The sequence below is a fragment of the Melanaphis sacchari genome, unplaced genomic scaffold, assembly GCF_002803265.2.
Source record: "Melanaphis sacchari strain LSU unplaced genomic scaffold, SCAv2.0 Contig28_pilon_pilon, whole genome shotgun sequence".
Lineage (NCBI taxonomy): Eukaryota > Metazoa > Arthropoda > Insecta > Hemiptera > Aphididae > Melanaphis > Melanaphis sacchari.
In genome coordinates, this window is record NW_020271162.1 from 2,664,772 (window position 1) to 2,678,805 (window position 14,034).

General features: G+C 25.4%; 1 protein-coding gene across 1 annotated transcript in view; it reads right to left on the reverse strand.

Moving 5' to 3' along the window:
* Positions 1-9,434, reverse strand: part of LOC112595608 (nephrin-like) — a 46,903-nt gene extending 37,469 nt beyond the window's left edge. Inside the window, exon 1 of the mRNA XM_025340874.1 lies at positions 8,931-9,434. Within this exon, the coding sequence (XP_025196659.1) occupies positions 8,931-9,039 (109 nt within the window). The 5' untranslated portion in view covers positions 9,040-9,434. The remainder of the gene's footprint in view (positions 1-8,930) is intronic.
* Positions 9,435-14,034: the final 4,600 nt, after the last annotated feature.

Genomic DNA, 14,034 nt, shown 5'->3' on the forward strand with positions numbered 1-14,034 from the left:
CGTATAGATACTAGATAGTATCGGTTACATCTACTGGTGTGATTCTAAATTGCCAGTTGTAATATGGTTCTAACAAGAATTTCAAGACAATTAAGATCGTAATAGGTTCACATAAACGGGTCGTGGAATTTGACATTTCATGCTGCGGTGTCCAGTGTCTATATAATAATCACGAAATTGTGGTAAATTTACCTTTGTCTAGAAAAAAAAAGTTAGTTTCACTCGATTTATCCATCAGCTACTATAATAGTAATAATCGTAGACAATATAATATACGATCGCAAACGGCGGCGACGATGACGATGGCGTCCTGTTTCTGGCAGTGGGTTTTATTTAAAACGGTCATAATACAGGTACCTTCCAGCATAGTGTACCTGATCCCAATCAAATTTTATTATTAATTTTGTATTGTCACGGCTGGAGGCTTCGAGCGTACATCCTCCGTGGGTAATCGTTGGTCACGTCCGTGATTAAAGAAGACGAAGAAAAAAATCTTACGTGGAAAAAAATCACTGCGATGACCACCCATTATCAACACATTCGGCTGCTAAATCAACATTTTTGCAAATAACGCGTAGAATTATTTCAAAGAGCGTACATCTTTGTCGTCGTTGACATTACCCGTGACGAAAAACATCGATTTGAGCCCTGAGACTGAACACTTCACTTTCTACAAACAATATTAGTAGTAGCTTATATTATGTACTCTATATATTCGACTACAGCTCTTATTTTATATTATTGTTGCTATAAATATCGAAAAACAGTGAACGAGGGGATTAACTTTCGTAATGAGACCATGGAACAATTAGCTTTACGTAGGTGACCTTATATTGTTTGTTTTACAAAACGAAGGCGCAGATGGAATCTATAAAACACATTGGTGTTTCATACTAAGAGAAAATATTTTCACACGCTTGTAAGAAGCATCGAACGGTTCGAACGATAAACGTTTAGTAATTAATATTGTATACCTAATTATATAATAATAATTATTAAGTTGATTTTCAAGACTCTGATATTATTTCGCTATTACCGAAACAATCGATTGCAGTTAAGGTGATGTGCAAAATTATTCGTAACTCAATGACCAACCATGGCGTCAAAGAAATTTAATAAAATTAATTGTATTTAAATAACAACTATAGCATTAAAAAATAAAGTACTAAAACTAATAAATATTACAAATGTTCAAATGTTTGTATACGATGTCTATTAACGGATTATGTAAATTTATGTGCACAGTTAAATAAGAATTACAGTTGACGAATAAAACTGTTAGGAACTTTCAAACATATTTTAACAACTTACGCTTATGTATACAATATACATATTAACGTGTTTATAACTCTATATCTACAAACTGGCGAATTTAAAAATTATTTATAGTAGAAAAATTCTAGTTTTAGTGATTGAAATCGTATTGACTTTTAAACTTTTTCATATAATTGTTATATAATAATTTTCTTAGCATTTTTTTTTTTTTTTTTTTTTTTTTTTTTTAAATATCAAAAAAGCGTATATTAAAGTCACTCAATATACTAATTTTATCATAAATAAACTATGAATTATTACTTATTACGATATAAATATTAGGTCAACTATCGTGGTTAAATATGCAAGTTACAATTTTTCAATGCGTTATAAACTTCACCGCATTAACAATTCGTTAAATAAACCAAAAGATTGGAAAGTTACAACAGATTTAGCTGATATTTTTAGTAAAAATACCTATGCGTAATGCATGTAGAAAAAAAAATAGACAACAGTAAGTTGTGTGGTTGCATTTAAAATAGTAAACAAAGTACATATTATAAAGCTTATTGTTAAACTTACATTATATATTTTACATTATTCTAATGACCTAAGTGGACAAAATCACTAATAAGATATCAATAAATAAGAATAATTATTTGAAATATTTTTTAATATTATGTTTAAATTAAATCAAAATCATTTTGTCATAATATCAATATACAATTTTTAAATAATCTTATTTAATTGATATTATGATAAAATATTGTAAGACAAATTAATAACAACTTGAATAGTTATAAATATTTTATGTAAGCTAATTTTATTTTTTCTTATAATTTCGTTATTTTTTTTATAAAAATGTGTCATAATTTTATAACATTTTAGTAAAAAGTCACATTATTATCAGAATAGTAATACAAATTCAACATTCTACATTTTCAGATGCAACAGATCTAATTATTTATAATAAATGAATTATTCAAATATTTGTGTCCACGGTTTCACTCCTCTCAGTCATGTAGATCGTGTAATCTGTACCTACTTAGCGGACATTCATAATACAAATTCATTGTGGTTTATGTTAATTGTGACAGTATAAACTCTCAAGTGCATTAAATTTCATTGTTTAATGGATTCTGATTCACTAAAAATGGATTGATAATCGATGGAAAAAGTTGAGTGTCGATTAAAAATATTTACGAGATTATTAAACTCAAGAGGGTAAAAATTAAATTGAAAAATAACGTTTTTCAAAGTGTACAGCGAAATATGTTAAATTTAGTGTTAGCACAAGTTGAGATTCATCAAAGACTGCATAAATTACAACCGTTTTAGTGCTATTGTTTCGTGTTTTTTTTTTCACTTGGTTTTTAATGTCTTTGGTAACGTTTGTACAGCGGTTCCCTAAGTTTTGTAACCGTCAATGATAGTTTTAGGTACACAGTTATATATTATATGAGCAGTACACGTATGTATATAATATACAAAACATAGTGATGGTGGGGTAGGGGTTTTGTCTTATTGGCCACCGAGTTTCGTTGATGTATTAGCCAACATCTATGTGTTAGGTATTATTACAGAGGCCCAGACAGGATACACAGAATGGTGCGAAACCGGAAAAGCCGCGTCTTTGTGGAATAAAGGACTATTTAAGCGTGTGGGAAACTCAATGCACCGTAACACAGAAGGCCAGGTCTCATCTACAATCTACAATTATTATTATTATTATTGTTATTACTATTCCCTTTGGCTCCACAGTCCAATTAATGTGGTATAATTATTTTGAAAATAAGACTACAATATATCTAATAAAAATATAATAAATTAGACTGACAACACTGTTTAGAATTTTGAATTGAATTTTTTTTTTTTCTGGATCTATATAGTGACTGTTGATATTGATACATTTAACTATATACAAACATATTTTATAAAATTTATTCATTAAAAATAGTAATAGAATAATTGATTTAAATAAATAGTTCTATTAACATTTTATAATAGAACAAAATAATATTAACATGGTTGATGTAAAAATAAAACCATATAAAATAACTTACAATAGGCATAAATATAGTAAAATAAATAAATAAAAATAACCAAAATAAAACAAGACATAAAAATTTTATACTAAAAAGGTAAATACATTAAAACCAATTGAAAATATTGAATATTCGCGGCAGGGAATCTATTTTTAACTACCTAGATAATGCTTAGATCACAATACTTAGGTGTTAATGTATACATTATTATTGTATGAAAATAGAATATTTTGTTTTAGTCCTATCAGTAAGTATTTTTTAAATGGTTTATAAACGACTTTGTACATTTATAAGTACCTATATTATGAATTATAAAAAAGAGTTGAACTAAATTATTATTTTCAAAATCTAAATAATATACATTTTTTTTAAACTAAGATAAATTAATTTAAAAAAAAATAATTTGATGTATTAATCGTAAATACTTTTTAATCCGAAACTATATTAAAAATATTTTCAATTATTTAAAGGCATTTTGCCAATTTTATCAAATCGTATTCAATTATGTCATTTTTATTTTTTTTTTTTTAACAATAATCAAGCTTTAGATGTAAAAAAAAAAAAAAAAAAAATAAGCAATATTTAAAATTAATTATATTTTTCAATTTATTCAGTTATTTCTATTTTTTGTTATTATTATTTATATAATAAACTAGTTTTATAAAATATAAGTTCAAAGAAATGATACATACAACAGATATTAAAAAGAAAAAGCATAATGAGTTTAAACCATCCACTCCCGCCAGACAAAGACATTATATATTTTTTTATTAAATAAAGCTTACCACCTACATTATATTTTTCTTTTTTGGAAGTATTAGGAAATATATTAACATATGAGATCAATTATTAAAATAGGATTATTTACTAAGCATGTTGAACATTTACTATTAAAGAATATATCTTATTATTTTTGAAAATAAATAAATAAAATTGTTTCATGAAATTAAAATTAAATGTTAAAACTTATTTTACTAAACCTTTTAATATAATATTGTATTATAATATTCAATGATAAAAATCATTTGTTCATTTATTATCATACTTTTTAATCAAATATTTAATTCCAAAATAAGTTAAACAATTTAAGTTAATTTAATATAGACCTTTACTGATTAAAAAAAAAACCCAATATAAGAAATAAAATGCCCATACTATTTTACGCGTTAATTGTATTTATTGATGTAAAACCATGACAAATATTTGTTCAAATGTTTTATATAAATATGCAAGTTAAAAAATATTCATATAATATAGAAGTTAATATTTACCAATCAACCATTGGAACTCAAAAATGTCAGTGTAACTAAATAAATGTCTCAAATTCACGCAAACAATACTTATTTAGATTAAACTTATTTTAACTTGGCTAGATTTTTACATAGAGTTGGTAAAACTACTAACATTTACGGGAAATATATAATTAGTGGTCAACAAAGCGTTGTCATTTAAGAAAAAAAAATATATTGCGTATTCTAAATTCTAAAACATAATTCAGAGAGCATGAGCATTTTTATTACTAAGTCGAATAATAAACTGAACATTATATATATATAGGTAAATGAAATTAAAATTCATATTTTACAAGAAATATATTGAGTGTCTTTAATTAGAATATTTTCATCATGTCAAATTGTATTATTTTAATTAAGCGGTGCCTTTTATTATATTTTTCGTTAACATATTTTATTAACATAATAATTACAAAACAACCGTTACAGAAAAAATGTCCAATTACAATACTGGTGTCAATAATGAATCAGGTAATAGAAAGGGTGACAAGAACAGATTCCAACATTTCGAACAGTATTTCTCAAAATAGTGGTCACAACCACATTTTGGGTTACGAGTGATTTTGAAGGAATAGCTGATAGAAATAATTAAAGTGTTTTGTTTTAACATTAAATCGCATATCGTTTCTAGGCAAATAACAGCACAAAGCACATATTATTATGATTATCAAAATACCTACTGTACGCACCGTTACACTATGCCTTAGTGATTCATTAAAACTATTATAGAAATCGACAATGTAAGGCAGTATTTGTATAGTACAATTATTACATTTTGTTTGTATAACATTTTTGCGCTTACTGAATTACCAAAATATCAATACTACTTAAAATATTAAAAAATTCAAATTAATAAAAGTAGATTTATGTTAAACATCTAAAACATAGGAGAAACTTTTCATTTATCAATTTCATTATTTTATTATTCACTAAAATAAATTATAACTATATATTATAGATACTTAACTTCAAAAACATATTGTTCTTAATTCTTAGCGTTTCTTATATAGTATTAAATTTTATAAACAATTTAAAGAAATGTTATTTTAGAACTGCAGAGAAACTATTGTTCCAATCGGAGACAATATTTCTTTTACAATGATACTATTTTTCCTGTAAACACTTTTTAGTACTATAGAATAGGTATTGTGAAAGTTTCATTTAAGTTTTCTATCGAAATTTTGATACATATTATATAGTGTTTATAGTGTTTCACTATTGTAAATTTTTCAACATCTACATATCGTATTTTTCACATAAACTTATGAGTTATGAATTAAAAAAAAAAACTAAAATTGCTGATAAATGTCTATATTTAAATTTATGAACTTTTAATAAATACAAAATTGAAAAATCAGTTTTCTAATATAATTGTTGTTACATTAAAATGCTTGCAATAATATTTTATTTATTATAATTTAAAATTTCAAAACCACAGTTTATACTAAAAAATATCAGATATTTTATACAACATCAGTTTTTAAATCCATTATTAAATAATCTATATATCTTAATTTGCTCTATTTTTATTTTTTATACATCACTAAAATTAAGATTTAAAAAAAAAACATATTTATATTTTTAATACAAAAGTAATTCATCAAATTATTATAAATTAGATAAAATATAACTTTAGAAGTAGGTAGTAACTTAATTAAATTCAAAAAATATCATTTATTCTCGATTTTTATTCAATAAATCTATTATCGATCAGAATATTTTAGTATTATGTTTTCAATAATTAAAAAACGAACACCTTCAATAGATATTATTATATTATCTTTAAATCTTGTATAAGTGAATCATTGGACTATGCGAACTAATGAGGAAAATTCGTATAAATGATTTAAATGATATTGATAAGATGAATCGATGAATACAAACGGTAAAATTCTTTAAAATTATTTAGGTATGACAAAACATCGTTTTATCATAAACATTGTAGAAAAATGAATTTACTATGTGTTGGCATCAATCTACGTTAATAATTATTCATCATACTATTACGTAGAATTATTTTATAATAATATAATAAATTTAAATGACATAATATTTAATAAATATAGACTATTTTAGAACATGTTACGAATAATGTATCTTAGTATTAGGTATACATTGATTAGCTTAATACTGTCATAGTAATATATTGTAATGTTATACTTTATTATTTATTCTTTATTCATCATTAATAATCATGATTGTTTTGTAAATTAGTTGAAATTATTTTAAATCTTACAAAAAAAAGTCGCTAATTTTTTGATACTATTGCATAATTTTAGATTAGTTTAGGAAAATGACTTGATTAAAACGAGTCTGTAAAAACCTTAATGTGTCGCTTGTTTATATGCTATTATAAGAATTGACATGATTTACTACAACCGTTGGGCATAATATTTATTTCGTTTATAATATCAATGTTATATCAGGATTTGTTTGTAATTGCAATTACCAATTTGTATGAAATATAGCGTTATTTCTTTTTTCATTCCTACGTGGTTTGGCTGATGCTTTTCTCATACAGATGATCTCGTTGGTAGCTAATTTTTTTTTATCTCCTCCGTGCGAACGCTGTTCAAAAAAGACTAATATGAATAAATTACGATGTATGTTATAATTAGTATTATCAAAACCGGTTGTAGTAGTAGCCCAAGTGATCTGATTTTGTTTGAAACCCATTCTCCTCCTTTCAGTTCACTTTTTTTATTTTATACAACAAATATGATCCTATCGGTGTGTACGTCCTAACTTTGAATTTAGAATGAGTGTTGGTTACTAACACGTTATTAAGTTAACAAAACATTAAAGATTTCAACTTCCAGCAACAGACTAGAATAAAAACAAAAAAATATATATTGTACATAATATATTTGAGTATTTTTAATGTTTGTTTAAACAAGTTTACTAGTAGTAAATATAGTTTTGTTTTTGTTTAATTTACATAAGACTGAGTTCTGGTATCGAATCAAACAAATTTAAATATTTCTTATTGTTTTTTAAGCTGTTTATAGTGTAAAAAAATAAAGTTTTTTTAATTAATAAATACGTTTAAGTATTTATCGTTTTTTATTTGAATTGAATACAGCTTATAAATACGTATATCTATAAACATATAACAACTGTGTATCATATTGAAAGCATATTATAACGAAATTTCAAACCAAAATAATTAAGTAGGTATTATAATATTCAATAGTATTTTATTTATACCGGCAATTATACAATTAAAGACACATTTTATAACAATATGATCTTTCGAGTTCAGTAAATTTGTATACTTAATGTTAAAACTTTTTTCGCTTGAATTTCTAATACCTAACTTGCTACAAATTATAATACTTTTATTTCAGTTTGAAAATAGAATCAAATTAAATTTATTTATATAAATATAAATTATACTATTTACTTTTTTAAAATATTGTTAAGCCCAGTATAAAAATGTCAAAATGAATAAAAGTACCTACTAAAATTTAAAATTATTAAACTGAAAGTTATTATTTTTACTAAGACTTAATACGACTTTTGGATACGACATCCAGACCAAAATATAATCTTCTCGGACTCGACCCAACCTGTTATTTATATACATATAATCAGGAATAATATTGTTATTAAATCATTAAGAATACATAATAGACATAAATTAGAATACATTAATTTTCAAATAAATTAATGTGTGTTCAATATTATAAAATTTACCCTAAGTTAATGCAATAATATGTTTATTAAAGTATATTTATACAACACTTTTTCATTAGTTTCAAATTCAAAATAGTAATAAAAATATTTGTTTGATAAAAAAATAAAAATTCTTTTCAAACTTTTTAAACTTTTTAAACATGATGTTATGTCATTATACACGAATAATTGTGTCATGTTAATGTTTCTTTGACTATAAAATAAAACATGCACCTCGAGTTTTTAGATGTTTTTAAAATATAATATGTACTTATAAAGACTGCATTTTAATAATAAATTTAACTTGTATAACATATTTTGATGAGGATTTGACATGTCGTCGATAATTCTATACAGGTTTATAACGTCATTGTTACCATCGTTCGTTTATTTTTGTCGTCGTGCTTTACTATATTATATTATTATTATTCACTTTGTCGATTCACGTTGCCGGTAAACATTACCAATACACATACTATGTATTTAGGCGTACAGTATATTATATTCACTTACCTCGCCGTATAGTTGCTACACATTATATAATAATAGTATATCTAAACATTAATTAACGTCTTCGTTCGGCTAGTCTTAATATATATCAATCTCTACATACATGCATTTTAACATCTACCAATTATTCGTGTGATATTTCTGCGGTGCTTACCTCTCAAACACGAGAACAGCAACAACAGTAATCCGATTTGTAGCAACGATCGGAGTGGATTTCGTCGATTCCTCCTGCTGCCGCAGGTACGATGGCTGCAACGGTGCATGGCAGCCTGTAGGTGTCGATCAGTGGTGGTCTGATGTCTTCGCCGGGTCGTACGACATGGAAATGTGTTCGGGACAGTGGGGAGAGGGTGGATTAAAAAAAAAAAAAAAAAAAATGATGGGGAGAAGGCGAAAAAATCCGAATTTAAGGATTGAAAATCCTACGAGATCGGCGAGTGGTAGATCTAGGACTACGTTATAAAATAATACTAAAGCACTGCCGTCGACAGAAGCGTGTGGGTAAGTCGTTACGACGACGACGACGATGGGATAAGACGCGCGCGCGAAGAACCGACCGTGACCGAACGACTGACGATACTGAATGGCAGCGCGCGAAGACGAGACGCCTCGTGTGTGTTGCGTGCGTACCACCGCGGCCGGTCGGTCGCCTCGTCGTTTGGTCTGCGACGGCTGCTGCTGCTGCGGTGGTACCAAGAAACAAGAAACACGCGTGACAGCAGCAGAACAACGCGTACATGTTAATACTTACACTAGCGCACAAGTTAACACATATGCTTATTTTATATATAATGTATTGACGTGTTCATATATACATATATTTTACACCGATACAATTACAGAATCGTGTGTCTGTGTGTAAACCAAATCAGCAGGGTGGTTATAGTAAGTATTAGTAGTAATAGGAGTAGGAGTAGTAGTAGTAATTGTAGTAATAGTAGTATTAGTAGAAGTAATGGTAGTGAGAGCAGCCGCCACCGCTAGGACCGGTGCCCCCCGGAGTTTATGTACACCACATCTGCTCCTTTGGGACTAGTCCGGAGACGGATGAAAAAAAAAAAATTTAAAAAAAGAAACGATTATCACCATATTATAACCCGCTGCGTGCTAATCGCTGTTTCGGAGCAGTGTATCGTTATAATATCGATATGAAAAAATAATTAAAAATTAATAAATAATAACAACAACAATATTATTATATAGGCGTTATACATGTAATAACGACTGCATAATATGAAATTATAGACACACACACACACACACACACACACACACACATCATTTCAAACGTGTCGTATGAGAATGAAGAGGGCATTTCTTTTTTTTTTTTTGATGTTCGTGATTTTACCACAAGTACGAGATGGAAAAAATATTACAATATAGGTACAATATTAAACTGCACATGTAGATACGGTGAATAATATGCGAAGCAAAACAATTGACAAAAGAAACTGCAGGGCATTATTCTCGGTGATAGATAATTCGCTTCTGCGTCGAAAACGCCCAATTGGTGTTGTACATAATATTTTCCATTACCATTATTATTATTATTAATACAACGTTTTTTCTCTTCTTTTCTTATGAACTTCAAAGGGCGATTTAAGTCAACTACACGCGATTCGTTTTGTAAACTGCAACGAGATCACGTGTTGTTCCATGGTCACCAATTTAAAAATAATATTATTATTAATTATACATTTGCGATGAGATTTGGTATTCGAGTTTTTCAATACATTAAACGTGGCTATCCTATACATATACGCAATAATAAAATGAGCAAATTATGTCCTACACACCCACAAGCACACGCGCACGCGAGTTATCGTATATTTTAAATCCATATTATATACGCGTTAAACGGAAAAGTATTTACATTTTATATGTTCAACCAATGGAAAATCCCTATAAAGTTCATCTGTCTACTTTTTTTCATATACTTTTTAATGTATCTAAAACGGTTTGGCATAAATAAATATAAATTAAAAAGTAACGTTAATAATAAACAAAGATTAGTTTTTTTTCTCAAGAACTTACTGTTCAACTCTTTTAATTAGGTATATGTATTATATAAAGGATCGAGAAGTATAAAATTATACTCAATTATTCAAATCAGTTTAAATACCATTTATGTTGTAATATATCTATAGTAGCAAGTGCTAACAAAAATAAGTAAACCAATTTTTTATGTGATAAAACTATTATTGATATGCATGTATTTAGATTTAAAATTAATCGTTTTGTAATAAATTATAAATACATATTATATACTTATTATTTGAGTCTAAACGGAAGTGAGGAAGTTATTTGTTTTATAATATTATTAAATGTGATGTCTCATTAAATACTACCTTGTTGGTAATATGTTAAAATTTAAAAAAAAAATGAATAAATTAGCCTCAGTAAGTAATAATTTAACTTAAATAATGTGAAATTATTATTTATCGTACTAATAAAACTATAAAACAAAGTTTATATTTTTAGACTTTAAATTAAAGTTGACAATTTACATATTTTATAACATTTTCATTGAATAAGTAAGTTGTTACAAAAAAAAAATTAAAATTTAGAAATTGTTTAATTTCTTATTGTATTATTTATTATCAAAAAAAAAAAAATTATAAAGTATTTTTTTTAAGAAATAAACACCTACTGTAAACAATGATCTACAATAATAGTCGTGTTTAACTTTTTTTTCTTATTATCGATCAATTTTAAAATGCTTATTTTGTAAGTTTAGTTTAAATTTATTTTATATTTTCACCTTTGAAAGATTGAATTTTATACGACCAATATTATAAAGCAATTAAAATTATAATTATTATGTTTTTGATTTAACTTTATTAACATGAAACAGCTACATAGTAGACTTTATAACAATGCTGATGTATAATTTTGGTTAAAATGAATCTACTTGTTTTAAAATATACGTATATTTTCCATTTAAGACGTTTACTGTTGAAATTTATTTTTTGTAAAATTGTAATATTTCTTTGTTAAATTTAATTTTTATTAATATTTATATTTATTGGCCCGTGGACTTATTTTTATCGTTAAACTAACATGATTTTTGTTTAGCTACCTACATGTTTTCTTTATAAAAACACGTAATTTTGTATGATATTATTATAAAGTATATATTTATACATATTATATTGTTTGAATATGTAATACGTACAAATGTAAAATGTATTTATCTTGCAAACACACATAATTTGACACACAATAATTTTAACTGAGAATATTTTTTGTCTGAGAATACTATTTCGGGTAATAAAAATGTCTTGAAAGTTGAGATCAGACGTTACAAAAATAACTATACAGTAAAATAAACATATCGATTAAATTTAAACTTTTTAAACTTATTCAAACTGAATTATTTTAAATTTATTTTATGATATTATATATTTACATTATTATTCTTATTAAAACAATGAGTTTATAAAACGTGAATAGTATTTTTATTTTATATTGCCCCAATAGAATATATTAGTTTTATACTGTATTTGCTTTAAAAAATCAGGAAAAAGGTTCTTTAAGAAAATTAAATTGTTAAAATTATTTTAAAACCTTTGAAATTTCTAAATACTCTTTCAAAAAAATAATACTTTGCGCATAACCTAAATATTTCCATTATAATAGTTTGACAAGTTTTATTATTCAACATTAAATATCATACTTTTATGAGAATTAATTAATACTGCATTTATTTTTTATAAATACTCTTTTACCTTAATGTTAATTTCATACTGAGATTATTTATTTTATTTATTTATTTAAAATTTAATTGTTAAAAAAATAATATATTGATAGCTTTCAGTATAGGCTTTCAAAATATCATGTTACAAAAATTATGGGGGATGATAATTATATTAAGTTTTTATATGATTCCAATAATTATTATAATATGAACATTGTTTAAACATTTTGGTGTAACCAGTGGATGATTATGGATAAGGTAAAAGCCCCCCTCTAAGAACATAATTGCTAGTTGCGCTACTCGATGACCTCTTATTATTCGCGTAAACAATCTGGATGACTACACATACGTAATGCTCGAAGTTAAAAATCTAATTTAAATCTAAAACACTAAGTATAATATTTATTCAACTGCCAACTGTAAAATGTAATTTATAAAATATATAAAGATGTGACATATATTAAATATTGTTTTACTCAAATATGTGTTTATTTGACATGTCCCTTGAATTCTAGAAAATAATAATACGTTTAAATAAATTGTGTATATATTAGCCGATACAGTATTTTAATAATATTATTGAAATTATATTTAGTTACCTATACCAATATTTATAACTCATGATAATATGAATCTTTCACGATATAAAATATACATATAATTGCATTATGATTCGATACGTTTATTTTGAAATACCTTTTAATTTGAATATGATATTTACAATTTCTTTCCATCTACTTTAGTTTTATTATTAACATTCAACACATTCTATTAATCTAGTACAGCTTTGAATTCAGTATTAAATATAATTAAAAAAACACAATAAATCAAAATAAATAGGAGAACCCTATATTGAAATACCCTCCAGGCAAAGTATTAAGATGACGTCCAGCAAAGACCAGATTGTTATGATAATGATTTCTATACGGTCGATAAACCGAATCCATTTAATTTTGAGATTTTGCTTTTAGTTTCGAATCGATGAACACGGACGAATACTTGAGTTCTTTGTTTTCTGATATTTTCCGCATGATTTCTTATACCTAGAATCAACCACGGATAATAAAATGCAAAAATTTGGTTGTATTTCTAAATAATATTTTAATAGATCATTATTAGAGTTAAACGTTAAATTAATTACCGTTTTCATTTAAACACTGAGTAATTTAACTATTTTAAACAATGATTAAAACATAAAATATATTTGAACACTAATTGTATCTTAGAAATAACAAATTATAAATTTAAACATAATGCCATGGAGTTCGAATTATGTAGTTGATTTAATTTTAATTATATTTTTTTTTTTATTTACATTTTTTTCAGTAATCAGAAGTGAAATAAATTTAACTATTTTGAATCTAATAAATACAAATATATCTTATTAATTTATAATGTTTTCGGTTTTTTTTTTTCATTCAGTATGATTTACCTATGCGAATAACACAACTTGGTTATATCATAAGTAATATTGAGATCTATGAATTTATTGCATATAAATGCATAAACATCATTAAAAATATAGCATAGGTATTTTATTTTATTTAGGCATTAAAAATAT